A 16,003-nucleotide genomic window follows, 5' to 3' on the forward strand; every position below is an offset into this window, starting at 1 on the left:
TCACCAAGTCACCCTTTATTTACTTGTGCACAGTACACTGGCTGTGGCCAGCCAGCTCGGAGTCAGTCCTCAACTGAGGAGATTCTAATCTCCTGGTTACATTGGTCAGTCGAGGCTTTCCTGATTAGGACCAGGTGGACCTCATTGACTAGGGTTATTAACCTGGGCCAATCACTACAAGGCCATAACCATCAAGTCTCTGCAGGTTAGCAACTAAAATTGCAGAGATGCTGTTTTTCATTTCTTCCCATGACTAAAATATCGTTGAGGTAATAGTGGATTCCTTCCAATCCACTTAAAATCTGATCCATCGCATGTTGGAGCAATGCAGGTACAAATGTAATTCTTTGTGTTACAATCATCAAGTATTTCTGTGACTCAGGATAAACGTCAATCTCGAGATTTTCACTGTACTTAGAAAATGACCTTCTGCTGGGCCAGCAAATTGGTCATCGATTAAAGGCAAAGGAAACTGCTCAAAATACCGTTCTTCAGTAATCATGACCTTAAAATCACTGCAGATGTGTACTGATCCATCTCTCTTCATCATTGGTACAATAGATGTGGCCCAATCACTCTCATTTAGGTGCTCAAGGACTCCCGTCTTGACAGCCTCTCTAATTCTGCCTTGACCTTTGGTCCCATTGTGTAAGGCACTGATTTAGCCTTACAACATTTTGCTCAACTCTCATCCTTGGCTTTCCATTTGACAGAGATCTTTTCCATCCTTCCCAGATCCACATCGAAAACAATGGCATATTTATTTACCATTTGTGATACATCATTCTCAGAATCTGACAAACAATTTACTTTAGCCTAGCTGAGTTTGATTTTCTCCAATAAAGCTGGAAACCTTCCTCTGGTAACATTTAAGGAAAAATCTTTTCGATGAGCATATAACTGAACATTCACACTGGTATGATCCCTCTGTACACTCTTAGTACAAATTTTAAGGGCTGCAGCAAAACGGAACTGAGCTAGTCTGATACACACTTTCAGGTATGACCACGCTGGTGCCCACCTCCATTCTTACTGGTTTGCCATTCAGTAAGGGAATAACCCACTAACCGTTGGTATTGCCAACAACGGCCAGTATGTTCATAGCAGCTTTGGACTGAGACTGAGCTTTTCTCAAGTTCTTTTTCTAATCATGTAGATTTTCTTCAGTTTCTGTACTTTTACTGCACATTGTTCATGTTTCTTCCTCGAGCATGCCTGTTCAATTTGCCCCTCTTTTGCCAGTTTCTATACTATACCAGAAATTTGCTGCTGTGTGACCTGTTTTTCCACTCAGATAGCAGTTTTGACCATGCATTGGTGCTTGTCTCTCAGCCACTCTCATACTTGAGCTTAGCTACTGAATTGCCTTGGCTGCTAGTTCTCGTGTTTTCTTTAAATCTAGCTTCCTTTCCACCAGTAAACCCTTCTGGAGATCCTCACATCTTAAATCATAAGCGAGTCTGTCTCTGATAGCATTATTTAAGTTGTCTCAGAGTTCATAAAATTCTGCTAACTGGGAAATACATGCAATCATGGATGATAATGGAATAATTTAGGTTAGATGGGCTTCAGATTGGTTTCACAGGTCGGCACAACATCGAGGGCCAAAGGGCCTGTACTGTGCTGTAATGTTCTATGTTCTATCAACTTGCTGATTGTGTTTGTGGAATCTGAACCTTCCAGCAATCTTGAACAGTTCTGAATGATTCCCGTTATTTCTTCATAAGTTTTGGAACACGGTTTCTCTGGCTGTACCAGATGCCTCAGGATGTTAAGAGATTTCCGCTACAATACTCAGGATCACAAGGATGACTACATCTGCTTCAATTTTGTTGGCTTGAGCAAAACAATGGACTCTTTCCACGTAGGAGTTTCAGCTCTCGGTATTTTCATCATACAGTTCCGTGGAGCCAAAATTTCTCCCTTTGCTTTTGTAAATGGGAAGTACCTGGGTAGGACAATGTACCATGAAAATGTAGCACTACTTCGCTTTACTTCACTTCTTCCCATTTAAAACAAGATGTTTCTGAGACAACAAGGTGTAGAGCTGGATGAACACAGCAGGCCAAACAGCATCAGAGGAGCAGGAAAGCTGACGCTTCGGGTCTGGACCCTTCTTCAGAAATGGGGGAGGGGAAGGGGATTCTGAAATAAATAGAGAGAGAGGGGGAGGTGGATGGAAGATGGATAAAGGAGCAGATAGGTGGAGAGGAGACAGACAAGTCAAAGAGGCGGGGAAGGAGCCAGTAAAGGTGAGTGTAGGTAGGGAGTTAGGATGGGGGTTGGTCAGTCCAGGGAGGGCGGATAGGTCAAGGAGGCGGGATGAGGCCAGTAAGTAGGAGGTGGGGGTGGGGCTTGAGGTGGAAGGAGTGGATAGGTGGGAGGAGGGATGGACAGGTTAGGGAGGCAGGGATGAGCTAGGCTGGTGTTGGGATGCGGTCGAGGGAGGGGAGATTTTGAAGCTTGTGAAGTCCACATTGATACCATTGGGCTGCAGGGTTCCTGAGCGAAATATGAGGTGCTGTTCTTGCAACCTTCGGGTGGCGTCGTTGTGGCACTGGAGGAGGCCCAGGATGGACATGTCGTCCAAGGAGTGGGAGGGAGAGTTGAAGTGGTTCACGACTGGGAGGTGCAGTCGTTTGTCGCAAATCGAGCATAGATGTTCCACAAAGTGGTCTCCAAGCCTCTGCTTGGTTTTCCCGATGAAGAGGAGGCCACATCGGTAACAGCGGATACAGTATACCACATTAGCAGATGTGCAGGTGAACATCTGCTTGATGTGGAAGGTCTTCTTGGGGCCTGGGATGGGGGTGAGGGGGGAGGTGTAGGGGCAGGTGTAGCACTTCCTGTGGTTGCCGGGGGTGGTGGGGCTGGTGGGGAGTGAGGAGCGGACTCTCATGTTTCTGTTTAGTCTTTTTGTTTTCTGAGACTACACCCCCCAACTCAAAACATTTTCCTCCCTGTAGGGTACTCATTTCTCACAGTGTTTCTTCAGGGTGGAGCAGATTGTAAGCTTTTTCTGCATTGTTCACTTCTGCCCTGGGGTGAATTCCTTTTCACTGACTGTACTTGCTTTGGTGCAGCAATTGGTGTCTTTTGATTTTTTTTGAAGCTCCCTCAAGATCTGCAATGAGGACCGTGAATCTCGTTCAATTCTTTTTGACGAATCAGTGGATCCTGAAGCAGTTTTTACCCTTGTCACCAGTTTTCTTCGGGTCATGTTTTCAAGGAGGACAAGGAAGCAGAAGGCTGAAGGAGCCTATAATATGAGACAACAAGGTGCAAGGCTGGATGACCACAGCAAGCCAAACAGCATCATGGATGCTGCTTGGCCTGCTGTGTTCATCCAGCCCTACACCTTGTTGTCTTGGATTCTCCAGCATCTGCAGTTCCTACTACCCCTATAATATGAGATGCAAGCTAGACTGAACTGCTTCCCTCCAAAATAGCCAATGAAGTCATCCTGAGATCACATGATCAGATTTTTAAAGCAACAGTCCAACATATTTAGCAAATACATGACGAGATCTTAGATTGCACTGTATAAATAAATAAAGCTACCACTAAGAGATTTAGACAAAACTAGTGTAATCTGACAATTGTTAAAAAAAGGTACCTTTTTAAGTTCCGTAGTTACATCTCATCCACCATGTAGTGGATGAAGCATTTTGACATCAGCACACATAAATGGTGGTGGCTGGACTAAATGTGATGTCATTCAAAGATCAACTGGCAGTTGGGAGCACAACTTAGTTACTGCCTCTAATCAAGTCAAAGCAACAAAGACAGGACTCTTTCAGGCAACTTGGATGCTGTCGGCAATGTCTGGATACTCAGGACCTTGGGTTCCACCAAGAGAAACATACAACTGTTGAGGTGCCTTTAAAGGAAGGTAAATTTTCAGAAAAATACCTTCCCCATCCAGTTTGTGGAGTACTATTGAAATACCAGTGGGGACGCTCTTCCCCCATCTCGATTAGCTGCACCTCATATTTGCGACCATAAAGGCCAGGGTAATTGTCTGTTGCAAAAATACACGTTGTAGCAAACTGGCCCACAAATAAAAGTTACCCGAGATGCACAGAATGTACAATTAAAGTTCAGAATCCTCCTGTTTATGTAGACATCTACCGCAAATGCAGGTACCAACAACTCAGGAGAAGTCATCAATGTGCAGACATCTAATTCATGCACGGAAAATTGTCATGTGATTCCATTTTGCATGAGTGATGTCATGTGATCAAATGTCACATGACCAAGTCTCCAAAAGAAAGCCAAACACAGGTCAGAAATCTTCAGTACAATGTATCTAAGTAGAAAATACTCAGCAACCAGAAACTGCTCTGAAATCATAAATCATAATTTTACAACAACTTAGCTTTGACAAAATCTCAAATGGAGGCTAGGCCCACTCTTGACAGATTTTATATGAAGGAATAGCACAAGGAGTGTTACTTCATCTGACCTTTATGAAGCCAAGTTAAAAGAACTTTAACATATGCTAGTGAGAAGGCTATCAAACTTGCATCTGCAGAGCAAAACTTCTTACCAAAACATCAGATGCAGAATGAATACGTCAGGTTAGAGGTTCATTTTGATGCCTCACATAAACTAATTAAAAAGGTATTACAAATTGCGTGCAGCCTTGAAAAAACATAACAGATTGTACTATCAGAAACAGCTGGAAATTCAGACAACATAGTAGATATGGTGTTACAAAGTTTAATCATGGCAGGTGTACAAATATGAACATCTGATACTTTTACTCTCTATAAATGTTGTATGATCAAGAATTAGATCAAAGCATTTCCTACCTGCTTTCCATCAAGTGTGTAGAGCCTTCTGACTGCTCCAGAATCCAACTTTATGGCATCTGTAATGTCATTTAACACCTGCTCAAATGAATGTGCTGTCTTCTTGTTGAGAAGAATCCTTACAGCTTTCCGTGGTTTTACACCACTGCGGATAACAGTCACCAGTTTGGGCCTAATAAAATCCTTGGATTCTTTTCCTTCACCTCTTGATGTTAGTGATGAGAGAGAGCGGGATGTTCCTGCCTTGATATTAACTGACCAGTTTGGATTAACATTCTTGGCATAGTCTACTTTACGAAATGGCTCATTGGATGCACAAACGTAGCTTTCACCTGTTTGAAAAGAAAAGATGCTCTTTTAAAGGATACATTCACTTTTCAAAGGATTGTATTCCTGATGTTACCTTTACAATATCTATTTGGTACTCATTACAATGATATTTATGTCTCATTTCTTTCACTAAAGTAAACAGAAGTGTAATTATATGAAATATTACAGCATTTCTCCATTAGTAATTTGATATAGTAAGAACTTATTTGAAGAAAATTAGTGAAATACTTTAAACACATGAAGCAGATTGATCTTTTTGTAGAATGTAGCAGTTCATCCTTTTCACAAAGTCTGGGCGAAGACAGCTGTGGGGATAGTGACAAGGCATAATTAACAAATGTTATTTAAAGGTTAAATTAATACATTGCCTGAACTGCTAAAGTATATACTTGAAGTAGCATGGAGGCCTGCTCAATGGAATACTGCTTCTCCAGAGTACTTAGCTCCTAACTTGAAGAAATTTGGCATTATGAGGAGGAAGTGCTGTTCTGCTTTCACAAGACAGGAGTGGTCTGAGCCAGAGACTATCTGAAAGTGAGACCAGAGTGCTGAGGTCCAGAATCATCAATTCGTTAAGTGGTTCAGTGTTTTATTGGTGACCTCAGTGGTTTTCTTTTCTCAAAACTAGGACTGGGGAGATATAAATTCAGAAATTAAATTTATAGTTTGACAGGTTAAACTGCTCAATACAACTTAAAATAATCATAGAGTATTATTTCAGAACTTGAAATCTTTTTTGTTTTCGTTCATGGGATGTGTATGTTCATCACTGATTAAGTCAGTATTTATTACTTTCTCCTGACTGCCCTTGAGAAAGTGAGCGGTCTTCTTGAACTGCTACAGCCCATGTGATACAGGCACACTTAAAGTACTGTTGCGAAAGGAGTTCAGGATTTCCATCCAGCAACAGTGAAGTAATGGCAATACAGTTCCAAGTCAGGATGATGTGTGGCTTGGGGAGAAATTACAGGTTGCCCATGTCCTTCTCAGAGTTAGAGGTTGCAAGTTTGAAATGAGCTGTGGAAGATGACTGTGAGCTTCTGCAATACAGGTAACACACACTGCTGCCACTGTACATTACGGTGAAGGAAATAAAGGTTAAAAGATGGTGGATGTCAATTTAGGAGAAACGTTTGGTCCTTGATGGTATCAAGAGTGTAGCTGGAGCTCCACGTTAGTCAGAAATGCTTCCATTGACCAGGTGGCAACTACCAAGAAGAGTCAGGACCAGCAGGACAATCAGTATTTCCACAATATATGCTGGTACCTTCATTCTGTGGCTCAAGCCATGAGTTGAGATCTGTTTGACAGGGACATCACTCTGGAAGTGGCAGAAATGACAGAAGATGGTGTGTTACACACAAAAGCTGGAGGGGTGGAGGATGAGGGCAAGAAAAGCCACTGTTATAGCTTGGGGAGGGAGGGTAAGGGATGAAAACAAAAGCATGGGCCTAGGACAGATATATTCAAAAGCTCTGCCATTCAAGGCTCACTCAATCAGTCTTCATCTAATATTGTCGTCCTCTGCTGGAGTGAGCATCTTCTCACATTGAACAACTTCTCCTTTAATTTAACTCACTTCCCCCATCAAAATATGTCACTATGAGTATTATCACTTCCCTATTTGTTGCATATATGAAACATTCTTTGTTCCCACCCAATTCAGGATCTTCTTGCTCTTTTCCTGTTATATCAATGGCTGTAGTAGTGCAGCTCATTGCTCTTGCTCAAAACCAAAACATTCAATTGACTTAACTTCCAATTTCCATTTTGTCATGTGGGCCTTCTCCCAGGCTTTCCTTCCCTTCCTTGATTTCTCCATTTCTGGGATAGGCTATAAATGAATATTCACTGCAAGCGCTTTGATTCCCAAAGCTACCTTGACTACACATCCTCAAACCTTGCTTTCTGTGACTTAATTCTATTCCTCCAGTTTATCCAAAGCTGTTGTATCTATTCTGATGACACTAATATTCATTCCAATGTTTCTGATATGTCTTCCCTTTTGCTAAACTAAGGATTCTTCCCACAGTTGACAGGATCTTCACAATGTCTTTCCCCCTTCCAGAATTTTGCTCCCACCCTTTCCTTCCCATGTCTTCATCTTGTACCTCATTGTATTCTATCAATCATCGTCCATAATTTTTGCCACCATGAAACACATCTTCCCCTCCTTTACCCTTCCACAGGAATCGTTCCCTCTACAATCCTCTGGTCCACCTCTCAGATACTCCAAAATCTCCAAATTTTCCATGCAAGCAAAATAAATGAACACCTATCATTTCACATTCTTCCTTCTCAATACCCCTACCAAGTGATCAGAGATTTACATGTACTTCTTTCATGTAGCATACCATATCTGCTGTTTAGAATATGGTCTAGTCTTCACTGGGGAGACAAAATGCAGATTGCATGACTGTTTTGCCAAACATTTCCATTCAGTTCAAAAGTGTGACCCTGAGCTTCCAGTTGCTTGTCATTTTAATTTTTCACTTCTCACCCTGACCTAGCCTCAGTCTCTTGCAGTGTTCCAACGAGATTCAACATAAACTTAAGGAACTGCACCTCATATTTCAATTTTACAGCCTTTTAATGGCCTTCCAGACTCAACACTGAGGTTAACATTTTCAGAGCATAACCTTTCTCCCCAATTTATTTTTTGCTTTTTCACAGTTTATAGTTTTCTTCAGATGGCAGCTGTTCCTTATTCTGCTGTTCACACCTCCTGTAGCCAGTTTATAACTTCTTTACTTCTGCCATTTCCACTCGCTTTGGCTCTGTATTACAAATAGTTCTGTCATTTAATTTTGCCTGGCTTCCATTCTATCGTATATCTTCTTTTTTGTTTGTTTCCCACCCTCCCTTTCACCTGCTGAAAACCTATTACATTTTTAACTTTTCTCAGTTCTCATGAAACAACATTGTCTGAGTCAACTCCTTCTCTTTCCACAGATGCTGACTGATCTCCTGAGTATTTCCAGTATTTTCTGTTTTTATTTCAGATTTTTGGCATCAGTAGTATGAGTTGTGTCAGCTTAAAAACAGTATTTTCTGTTTTTAAGCTGACACAACTCATACTACTGATGCCAAAAATCTGAAATAAAAACAGAAAATACTGGAATTACTCAGAAGGGCAGACAACATCTCTGGAGAGTAAAACGGTTAGTGCTTCAACTCAATGGCATTTATGCAGAATGATGCAAGTATTCATTTCATGTATTTTCTGGATAAGGTCCCATAGAAATTTAACATGATCTCCTTTCTTTTCCTTCTTGTGCATCTCGCCTGGAATTCTGATAAGTCATTTACCCTGCCAAGCCCCTGGACTGCTACACTTAGCAACTTAACCAGTTATATTGTTTTATTGCAGTATCTCCTTGCCACTCTACACCAATTATTTAACATTCCATAGTCACCTCCTTTTATCATTTAGCAATATACACCATACCCCTCTTTCCTAAATTTCACTTATTAATTGTCTTTCAACCAACCTCCAAGCTTGTTTATGCCTTTCTGTTGTTTTCCATATTATTTGCTTTAGTCTATATCATATACAGACTGAGCTCACGACTATTACTGTCAAGTGAACAACGAAGGGCAATCAGTTAGGAAATTGCAGCTCTGAAAATACACTGTCACTTTGCATAAGTACTCTATGAACTCCCAGGACACATTAATGTCACTCTCTACAGGTAATCTAATGTTTATAACTACCAGTAATTCTTTTATACTTGACAACTAGACAGGCCTGCAAAACACACATTGGAGTTTGTTACTTGCAAGCCCTGTCGTTCCTTTCATTCAGAGGTGATGAGGTAGCAGCAGAACAAATAGCCCAAAACTCATTAATGGAAATAGTTAGATAAGTAATGTTTGTTAAAATCTTTTCCTCTTCACCTGGGTCACTGTAACTCACAGGTGAATGCCACCCTTACTGTGGGATGGCTGGACGATCTGCTGGAGCTTCAGATTATCAAAGCCTTTCACCATCCGGAAAATAGTGTATGCCTGTAATCTTCCTACTTTATTCATTCACGGGATGAGGGTGTCACCGGCTAGGGAGCATTTATTGCCCATCCCTAACTGCCCAGAGAGCAGTTACTGAAGAGCATAACCTCGTACTTTCCATCTGCCACTTCTCAGCCCACTCTCCCAGCCTGTCCAAGTCATTCTGCAGCCTCCCCACTTCCTCAACACTACCTGTCCTTCCACATATCTTAGTGTCATCTGCAAACATAGCAACAACGTCCTCAGCTCCTTCATCCACATCATTAATGTACAACATGAATAGCTCTTATCCCAACACGGACCCCTGCGAAACCCCACTAGTCACCAGCTGCCATCCTTAAAAAGAGCTGTACAATCCCCATTTTCTGCCTTCTGCCAGTCAGCCAATCTTTTATCCATGCCAGTACCTTGCCCCTAGCACCATAGGCTCTTATCTTATTTAGCAGCCTCCTGGAAATCCAAAGAGATCATATCCACTGGCTTTCCTTTGTCTCACTTGTTCTTCAAAAGAATTCTAACAAATTTTTCAGGCATGATTGCCCCTTGATAAAGCCATGCTGGTCTAGCCCTATTTTACCATACAATTACAAGTCATCCAATTTCATCCTTAACAATGGATTCTTAATCTTAACAACAACTAAAGTCAGGCTAATAGACCTCAAGTCTACTGTCTTAGATTAGACATTTTCCATCCTCTGGGACCATCCCTCACTCCAATGATTCCATTATCTCCTCAGCTATCTTCTCTATCTGATCTGGGTGGTTTTGTTCACCTTCAGACCTTTCAGCTTCCCCAGTACCTTCTACTTAGTGCTGGCTACTCTACTCACCTCTGCCTCTTGACTCACATGAAGTTCTGGTATGCTACTAGTGTCTTTCATTGTGGAAACTGTTGTAAAGTACCTGTTCAGTTCCTCTGCCACTTCTTTGTTCCCCATCGCTACTTCCCCCAACTCATTTCCCGGCAGTCCAATGTCCACGTTTGCCTCTCGTTTACCTTTCAGACATCTAAAAAACTCCTGCAAACTTCTTTCATATTACTAGCTAGCTTATTCTCATATTTCATCATCTTCCCTCTTATTGCTTTTAGTTCTCTTCTGTTTTTTTTTGAAAGGCTTCTCAATCTTCTGACTTCCTATTAATCTTCATCACATTGTATGCTTTTTTTTTTGCTTTTATGCTGTCCATGACTTCCTCCATCAGCCATGGTTGCCTTGTCCTCCCCTTAGTATGGTTCTTCGATCTTGGGATGAACATCTGCTGTGCTTCCTGAATTACTCCAGAAACCCCTGCCATTGCTGCTGCACCATCTTCCTTGCTAGGCTCCCCATTCAATCAACTCTGGCCAGCACCACCCCCATGTCTTCATAGTTAACTTTACTCAGTTGTTAAACCGTTACGTCCGATTCCAGCTTCTCCCACTCAAGGGTGACTTAGATCATAATATATAGATAACAGATTGTATAGATAACATCTATATCACTTCCTGCTATTGATTTGATTTCATTTTGTACTGACAAGGCAACTCTGACCCTTCTGCAACTCTTTTCAATAGAATGTGTATCCATGGATATTAAGTTCCCTGCCCGCCATGTTTCTGTGATACCGACAACATCACACCTGCCAATTTCAATCTGTGCTACAAGGTCATTTAGAGATGTACAGCACGGAAAAAGACCCTTCGGTCCAACTCATCCACACCGACCAGATATCCTAAATTAACCAGTCCCATCTACCAGCATTTGGCCTATATCCTTCTAAACCCTTCCTATTCATATACCCATCCAGATGCCTTTTAAATGTTGGAATTGTACTAGACCCACCACTTCCTTTGGCAGGTCATTCTATACACACACACCACCCTCTGCATGAAAAAGCTGCCCCTCAGGTCCCTTTTAAATCTTTCCCCACTCACCTTAAACCTATGCCCTCTAGTTTTGGATTCCCCCACCCCAGGGAAAGGACCTTGTCTATTCACCTTATCCATGCCCCTCATGATTTTATGAGCCTCTATAGGGTTTCGTATACTGCATGCATTTAAGTACACGCTCAATCCTGTGTAGACCAACCCCTTCTCATTTGTCCCTTTATCTCCTGTGACTGAGGTTAGATTCCTGACCCTTTCAATATTCTGTCCTACTATTTGTTTTGAAACTTGAATAACCTTGGCTAAGGCTCCTCCACTTTAACTTTTTCCATAAATTTCCATGCACTGTACTTCCTAGTTGCTAGCTGCTCATATTACCTCAGCAGAGCCTCATTCCTCTTTCTCCCTATATCTCTGGTACCCACATGGCCTTCAATAACCGGATCCTTCCCTGCCTTCTCCATGTTCCTCTATAGCCCAGATGAGATATCCTTAAACTGGCACCAAACAGGCAACACTGCCTTCAGGACTCTCGATTCTAGCCACAGAGAACAGTGTCTATTCCGCTAACTATACTATCACCGATTACAACTACATCAGTCTTTTCTCTGCCCTCTTGACTAGCTCCCTTTATCATCACGCAAGACTACCTGCAATTCCCTACCATCCCCTCAAATGACAGTCAACAGTCTTTCAGCAGCCATACTGCAGCCACAAGGGTGACTCTGCACTGGAACGTATGAACAGCATTCAGGGAATGAACAAAGATAAATAGTTAATTTTTGTTTTTATAATTGGATGTATTATTGGATTAGGATGTTACGCAAAGAACTTGTTGATGGCTGTAGAATTCTGGTCAAGTGGACACTATGCTGGAATATTGCAGATGTAATGGGAAGGTGGAGGATAATGAAGAAATTATGCACTTTTTCTGCAGCCCACTCATCACCTCTCTCCCATTCCATGATCCCGCCAGGTTACTCTATTTCTCATCCTCTGACCCTTCTCACCGACATTACCTCTTGCCTCCTCTCTTCCACTCACAACCTCTCCAACTCACAGCTTCCCTCCCCAGCACTTTTATTCATTATTTCTCTCCTGCTTCCAGACCCTCGTCCTCTCAGCATCCTCTCTTTGGCTCCATTATGCTCCCATTCGCAGCCTCATTCCTAACTGCCAAACCTCCTCCTTGCCAACATTCTCACTCTCCTTTCACATCCCTCTCTCTCACTTGCCTTCCTCTCTTGCTCATTAACTCTCTGACTCACCACACCCTCCCTGGTCCTGTTGCTCATCATTTCTCTCTCATTCACGCACTTGGTCACTTGTTCCTTCTCTCTGAGAAAAAAAGAGACAGATGAGAGGCAGAAGATGCAAAAACTTAAAATGCACGTCCCAACAGATTCAAGAATAGTTTGTTACATGCTGTTATCAGACTTCTGAACGGACCTCTCAAATTTTAAATTTAATGTTGATCTCGGTCTTTGTGCACTTTCTCTGCAGCCGTAACATTGTATTTTTCGCTCTGTTCTATTACGCATATGCACTTTGTATGGTATGATCTGCCTGTACTGCACACAAAACAAAACTATTCACTGTACCTAAGTACAGGTCACAAAAATAAATCAAAGAGAGAGAAAGAAAGAAAGAAAAAGTGAAAGAAAAAGATGGGGAGACAAGAGAAAAAAAGTGTAAGAAAGAAATCATAATTTGGTGTTATTATGCATGCAATTCAGAGATCAAATGTAGAATAAGTGTTTTGAGTAAATAACTGCTTGCTGTAGTCATGCTAGAATTGTGAAGCGTGATTCTGTAACTGAGTTCTTTGAGTGACTTGTGAATTCAGTAAAAACTAGTCATGTAATCATATGGAACTAAACTGCATGATTTAACAGTGCATTCATGTTGGATTGTGTAAAATGACCTTGTTAAAGGCAAAGATCTGATTTTAGATATTACAACTGATGACTGTGTTTGAAACAACAATGCAGAGTACCGATGTTTGTAAATTTATCAATGTTGAAATAGACTATTAAAAGAAAAGAAATGTGAGCTTGACCTTTTCTCCACCCAGGCAGGTCCAGAGTGAAAACTGGAGATAGCAGTATCACCGACCGACACAAGTCAAACTTGTGAGGGAAATGAGTTGCATAGAAAGCAGAATGACAGCAAAGAGAAGGTGCATTGAGACAGAATGTAATAGATTAGGAGGTGTATTAAAGGCAAAATGGGAGGAAATGAATGCAAGTTGGGAGAAGGCAACGTGTGAGATTTGCAGCATGAACTAATTAGATCTGTTTCTTTCTAATTCTACTGTCCACCTAAACATACTACAACATTAAATCCATGTCGCAGTAGCACTCATATTGCTTAGTATAGTTTAACACTGACACGCCATTCATCACATGGCAGTAAATTAACATGAAAATTTATGATGATCAGGATATTACCCTTGTGTTACCAAAACACCTCATAATGACAACAGGTCTACTAAGGGTCAAAGTGTCACATTGTACAGAAGCCTTGGAAATGAATCTACGCCTCACAGGAATTATTTAGTCTTTCATGCTTTTGAGAACTTCTGCAAAGCACTTAAAACTGAAGTTACTAAAGCAACTGTTCCAGTCATTTTCAGTATAATCGGATTCAAAGCTTAATGTTCACTTGTTAGTTGGGTAATAATTGTCCATGGAGAGGGAAATAGCTAATAAATGTTCACATCCTGTAAAGTTTGAAACTGGAAGCAGGTGCTCAGTATTAATTGCTGAGTAGTAGCTGATGAAAGAGCTGATTGATGCTATCAACGGGGTACTGGTAACATTTCATCATTCCAGTCACATCCCCACATCCTCTCTTAGGCTGTTGTTTCTCTTCGCAAGAGGGCATGTAAAAGCCATCTTAGAGAATGAAAACAAAACATTCCTTGCTGAATTCTCTCATAACAAGAATATCCTAACTCAGCACAGTTCAACTCTCAGAACTGAGCAAACTGCTATGAACTTTAACCACACTTGTGATTTCTTTATTTCAGAAATATACTTTATTCATAAAATATCTTTATATACATACAGTCCCTAAAGCATTCAGTTCTGTACAGTAGCAATATGAAGAAACAAACAAACAAATCCAGCAAACTAAAGGCATTTCTTACTTGTACAAGACTATATTTTCATATATTTGAGACATCGGGAGGGTCTGTTAATTGAAAGGACCCCCATTTAACTTTGGCAGAAAGACCTTAAATGGTGGTCTTTCGCCACTGCACCTTGGTGGCTGCTGGCCCAAGATTTAATGCATCCCTCAGCATGTAGTCCTGGACCTTGGAATGTGCCAGTCTGTAACACTCGGTTGTGGTCAACTCCTTGTTCTGAAAGACAAACAAGTTTCGGACAGAGCACAGAGCACCTTTCACCGAGTTGATGGTCCTTCAGGCACAGTCGATGTTTGTCTCAGTGTGCATCCTGGAGAGCAGGCCATGGAGCACAGAGTCCCGCGTAACACAGCTGTTCAGGACGAAGCTCAACTAAAACCACAGCAGACTTCCTCTGCAAAGGCACATCCAGGCAGGAGGTGTGCGACAGTCTCTACCACGCCGCAGCCACTTTGAGGGCAGCGTGCAGTGGCACAGAGAAGAAGGATCTCACAGATAGTGCCCTTCTATCCACTTGCCAAGGAATGTCTTGGTGCTTCTTGAAAAGTTCTGGCAATGAGGCATTCTGCCTAATGACTTTGACAGTCTGTTCAAAGAACAACTCGACCGGATCCACCCTTTCCTTTTCCTGCTTAGTTTCAAAGGTGCTACATGCTGATGACTTCTGATGGACTTGAGGTCAAAGGTGTTTTTGATTGTAAATTTCTCCACGAGGGACAGGTGATACGGACGGTCTAACTGCTTGGAGTGTTCCATGGAAATGGGCCAGACCCATCCTTTGCTACACTGGTAGAATGTTAATATGTAGTGACACTTAGCATCTACGCACAGCTTGATGCAGCCAAACATAAAGGTGGCCTTCAGGAACGAGGACAACGTTGGGTACGTTTTACCCCCCTTATCCAGAGTTTTGCACATGATTTCCCTGCAGATATGATTCATCTTAGACCTCCAGGTGAAGTAAAAGATGGCTCAGTGACTACAAAGCTCAGGCTTGGGGAATGGGCCAGTCCTGTGCTATATACAACAGTAGAGAGTGCCTTACACCAGATGAACAGGTTTTACCTACAGTGGAAAGGGAGGGGAGCTCCTAAAAGCCCAGTTTCTGCCTCACTTTGTGATACATTCCTACCAAGCTTTTTGCATGCCCCAGCTCCTGTGAACCATATTTCCTGTGCAGTCAGATTATCTGTCCTGACAGTGAAGGGGATAAAGGATCGGTCAGCCCACTTCCCAAAGCACTTGGCCTCACTTTTGCCTCTCGAGGCCAATTCAAAGTGGTCACAGTTGCTCATCAGTCTGCGCACTGAGAGTGGATCTGAGTAGAAAATGGTGATGTCATCCACATACACAAAGCCTTTGATCTGCAGGCCTCTGCTGCCTGGAATAGTCACCCCTCTCAGGCTTGTATCCTTTCTGATAGACTCAGCAAAAAGCCCTCCACAGCACACAAATAAGGCAGGAGAGAGTGGGCAGCCCTGCCTGACTCCAGGTCTGATCGGGAAGCTTTCTGATTCCCACCCATTGATTGAAACTGCACTAAAGATGTTGGTGTAGAACGGTTGGATGCAACAACAGATTCCCTCCGCAAAACCCATTCTGGGGATCACATTCCATGTGTGCGATATCCTGTCAAAGGTCTTCTCTGGTCCAATCTGATGAGGCAGGCATCCACCCCCCTGTCCTGCACATAGGTGATCATATTCCAAGGGAGTACAAGGCTCTCAGACATCATCCTGCCTGGTACAACACAAGTTTCATCGTGGCAAATCACCAATCACAGTAGACCTGAACCAGTTGGCGAAGACCTTAGACAGGATTTTGGAATCTGCA

At 42.1% G+C, this 16,003-nt stretch overlaps 1 protein-coding gene across 1 annotated transcript in view; it reads right to left on the minus strand.

Annotated features, from left to right (window-relative positions):
- Nucleotides 1–16,003, minus strand: part of LOC109935139 (serine/threonine-protein kinase DCLK2) — a 57,575-nt gene that overhangs the window by 15,684 nt on the left and 25,888 nt on the right. Inside the window, exon 2 of the mRNA XM_020533821.2 lies at nucleotides 4,815–5,146. Within this exon, the coding sequence (XP_020389410.2) occupies nucleotides 4,815–5,146 (332 nt within the window). The remainder of the gene's footprint in view (nucleotides 1–4,814; nucleotides 5,147–16,003) is intronic.

The sequence above is a fragment of the Rhincodon typus genome, chromosome 1, assembly GCF_021869965.1.
Source record: "Rhincodon typus isolate 14 chromosome 1, sRhiTyp1.1, whole genome shotgun sequence".
Lineage (NCBI taxonomy): Eukaryota > Metazoa > Chordata > Chondrichthyes > Orectolobiformes > Rhincodontidae > Rhincodon > Rhincodon typus.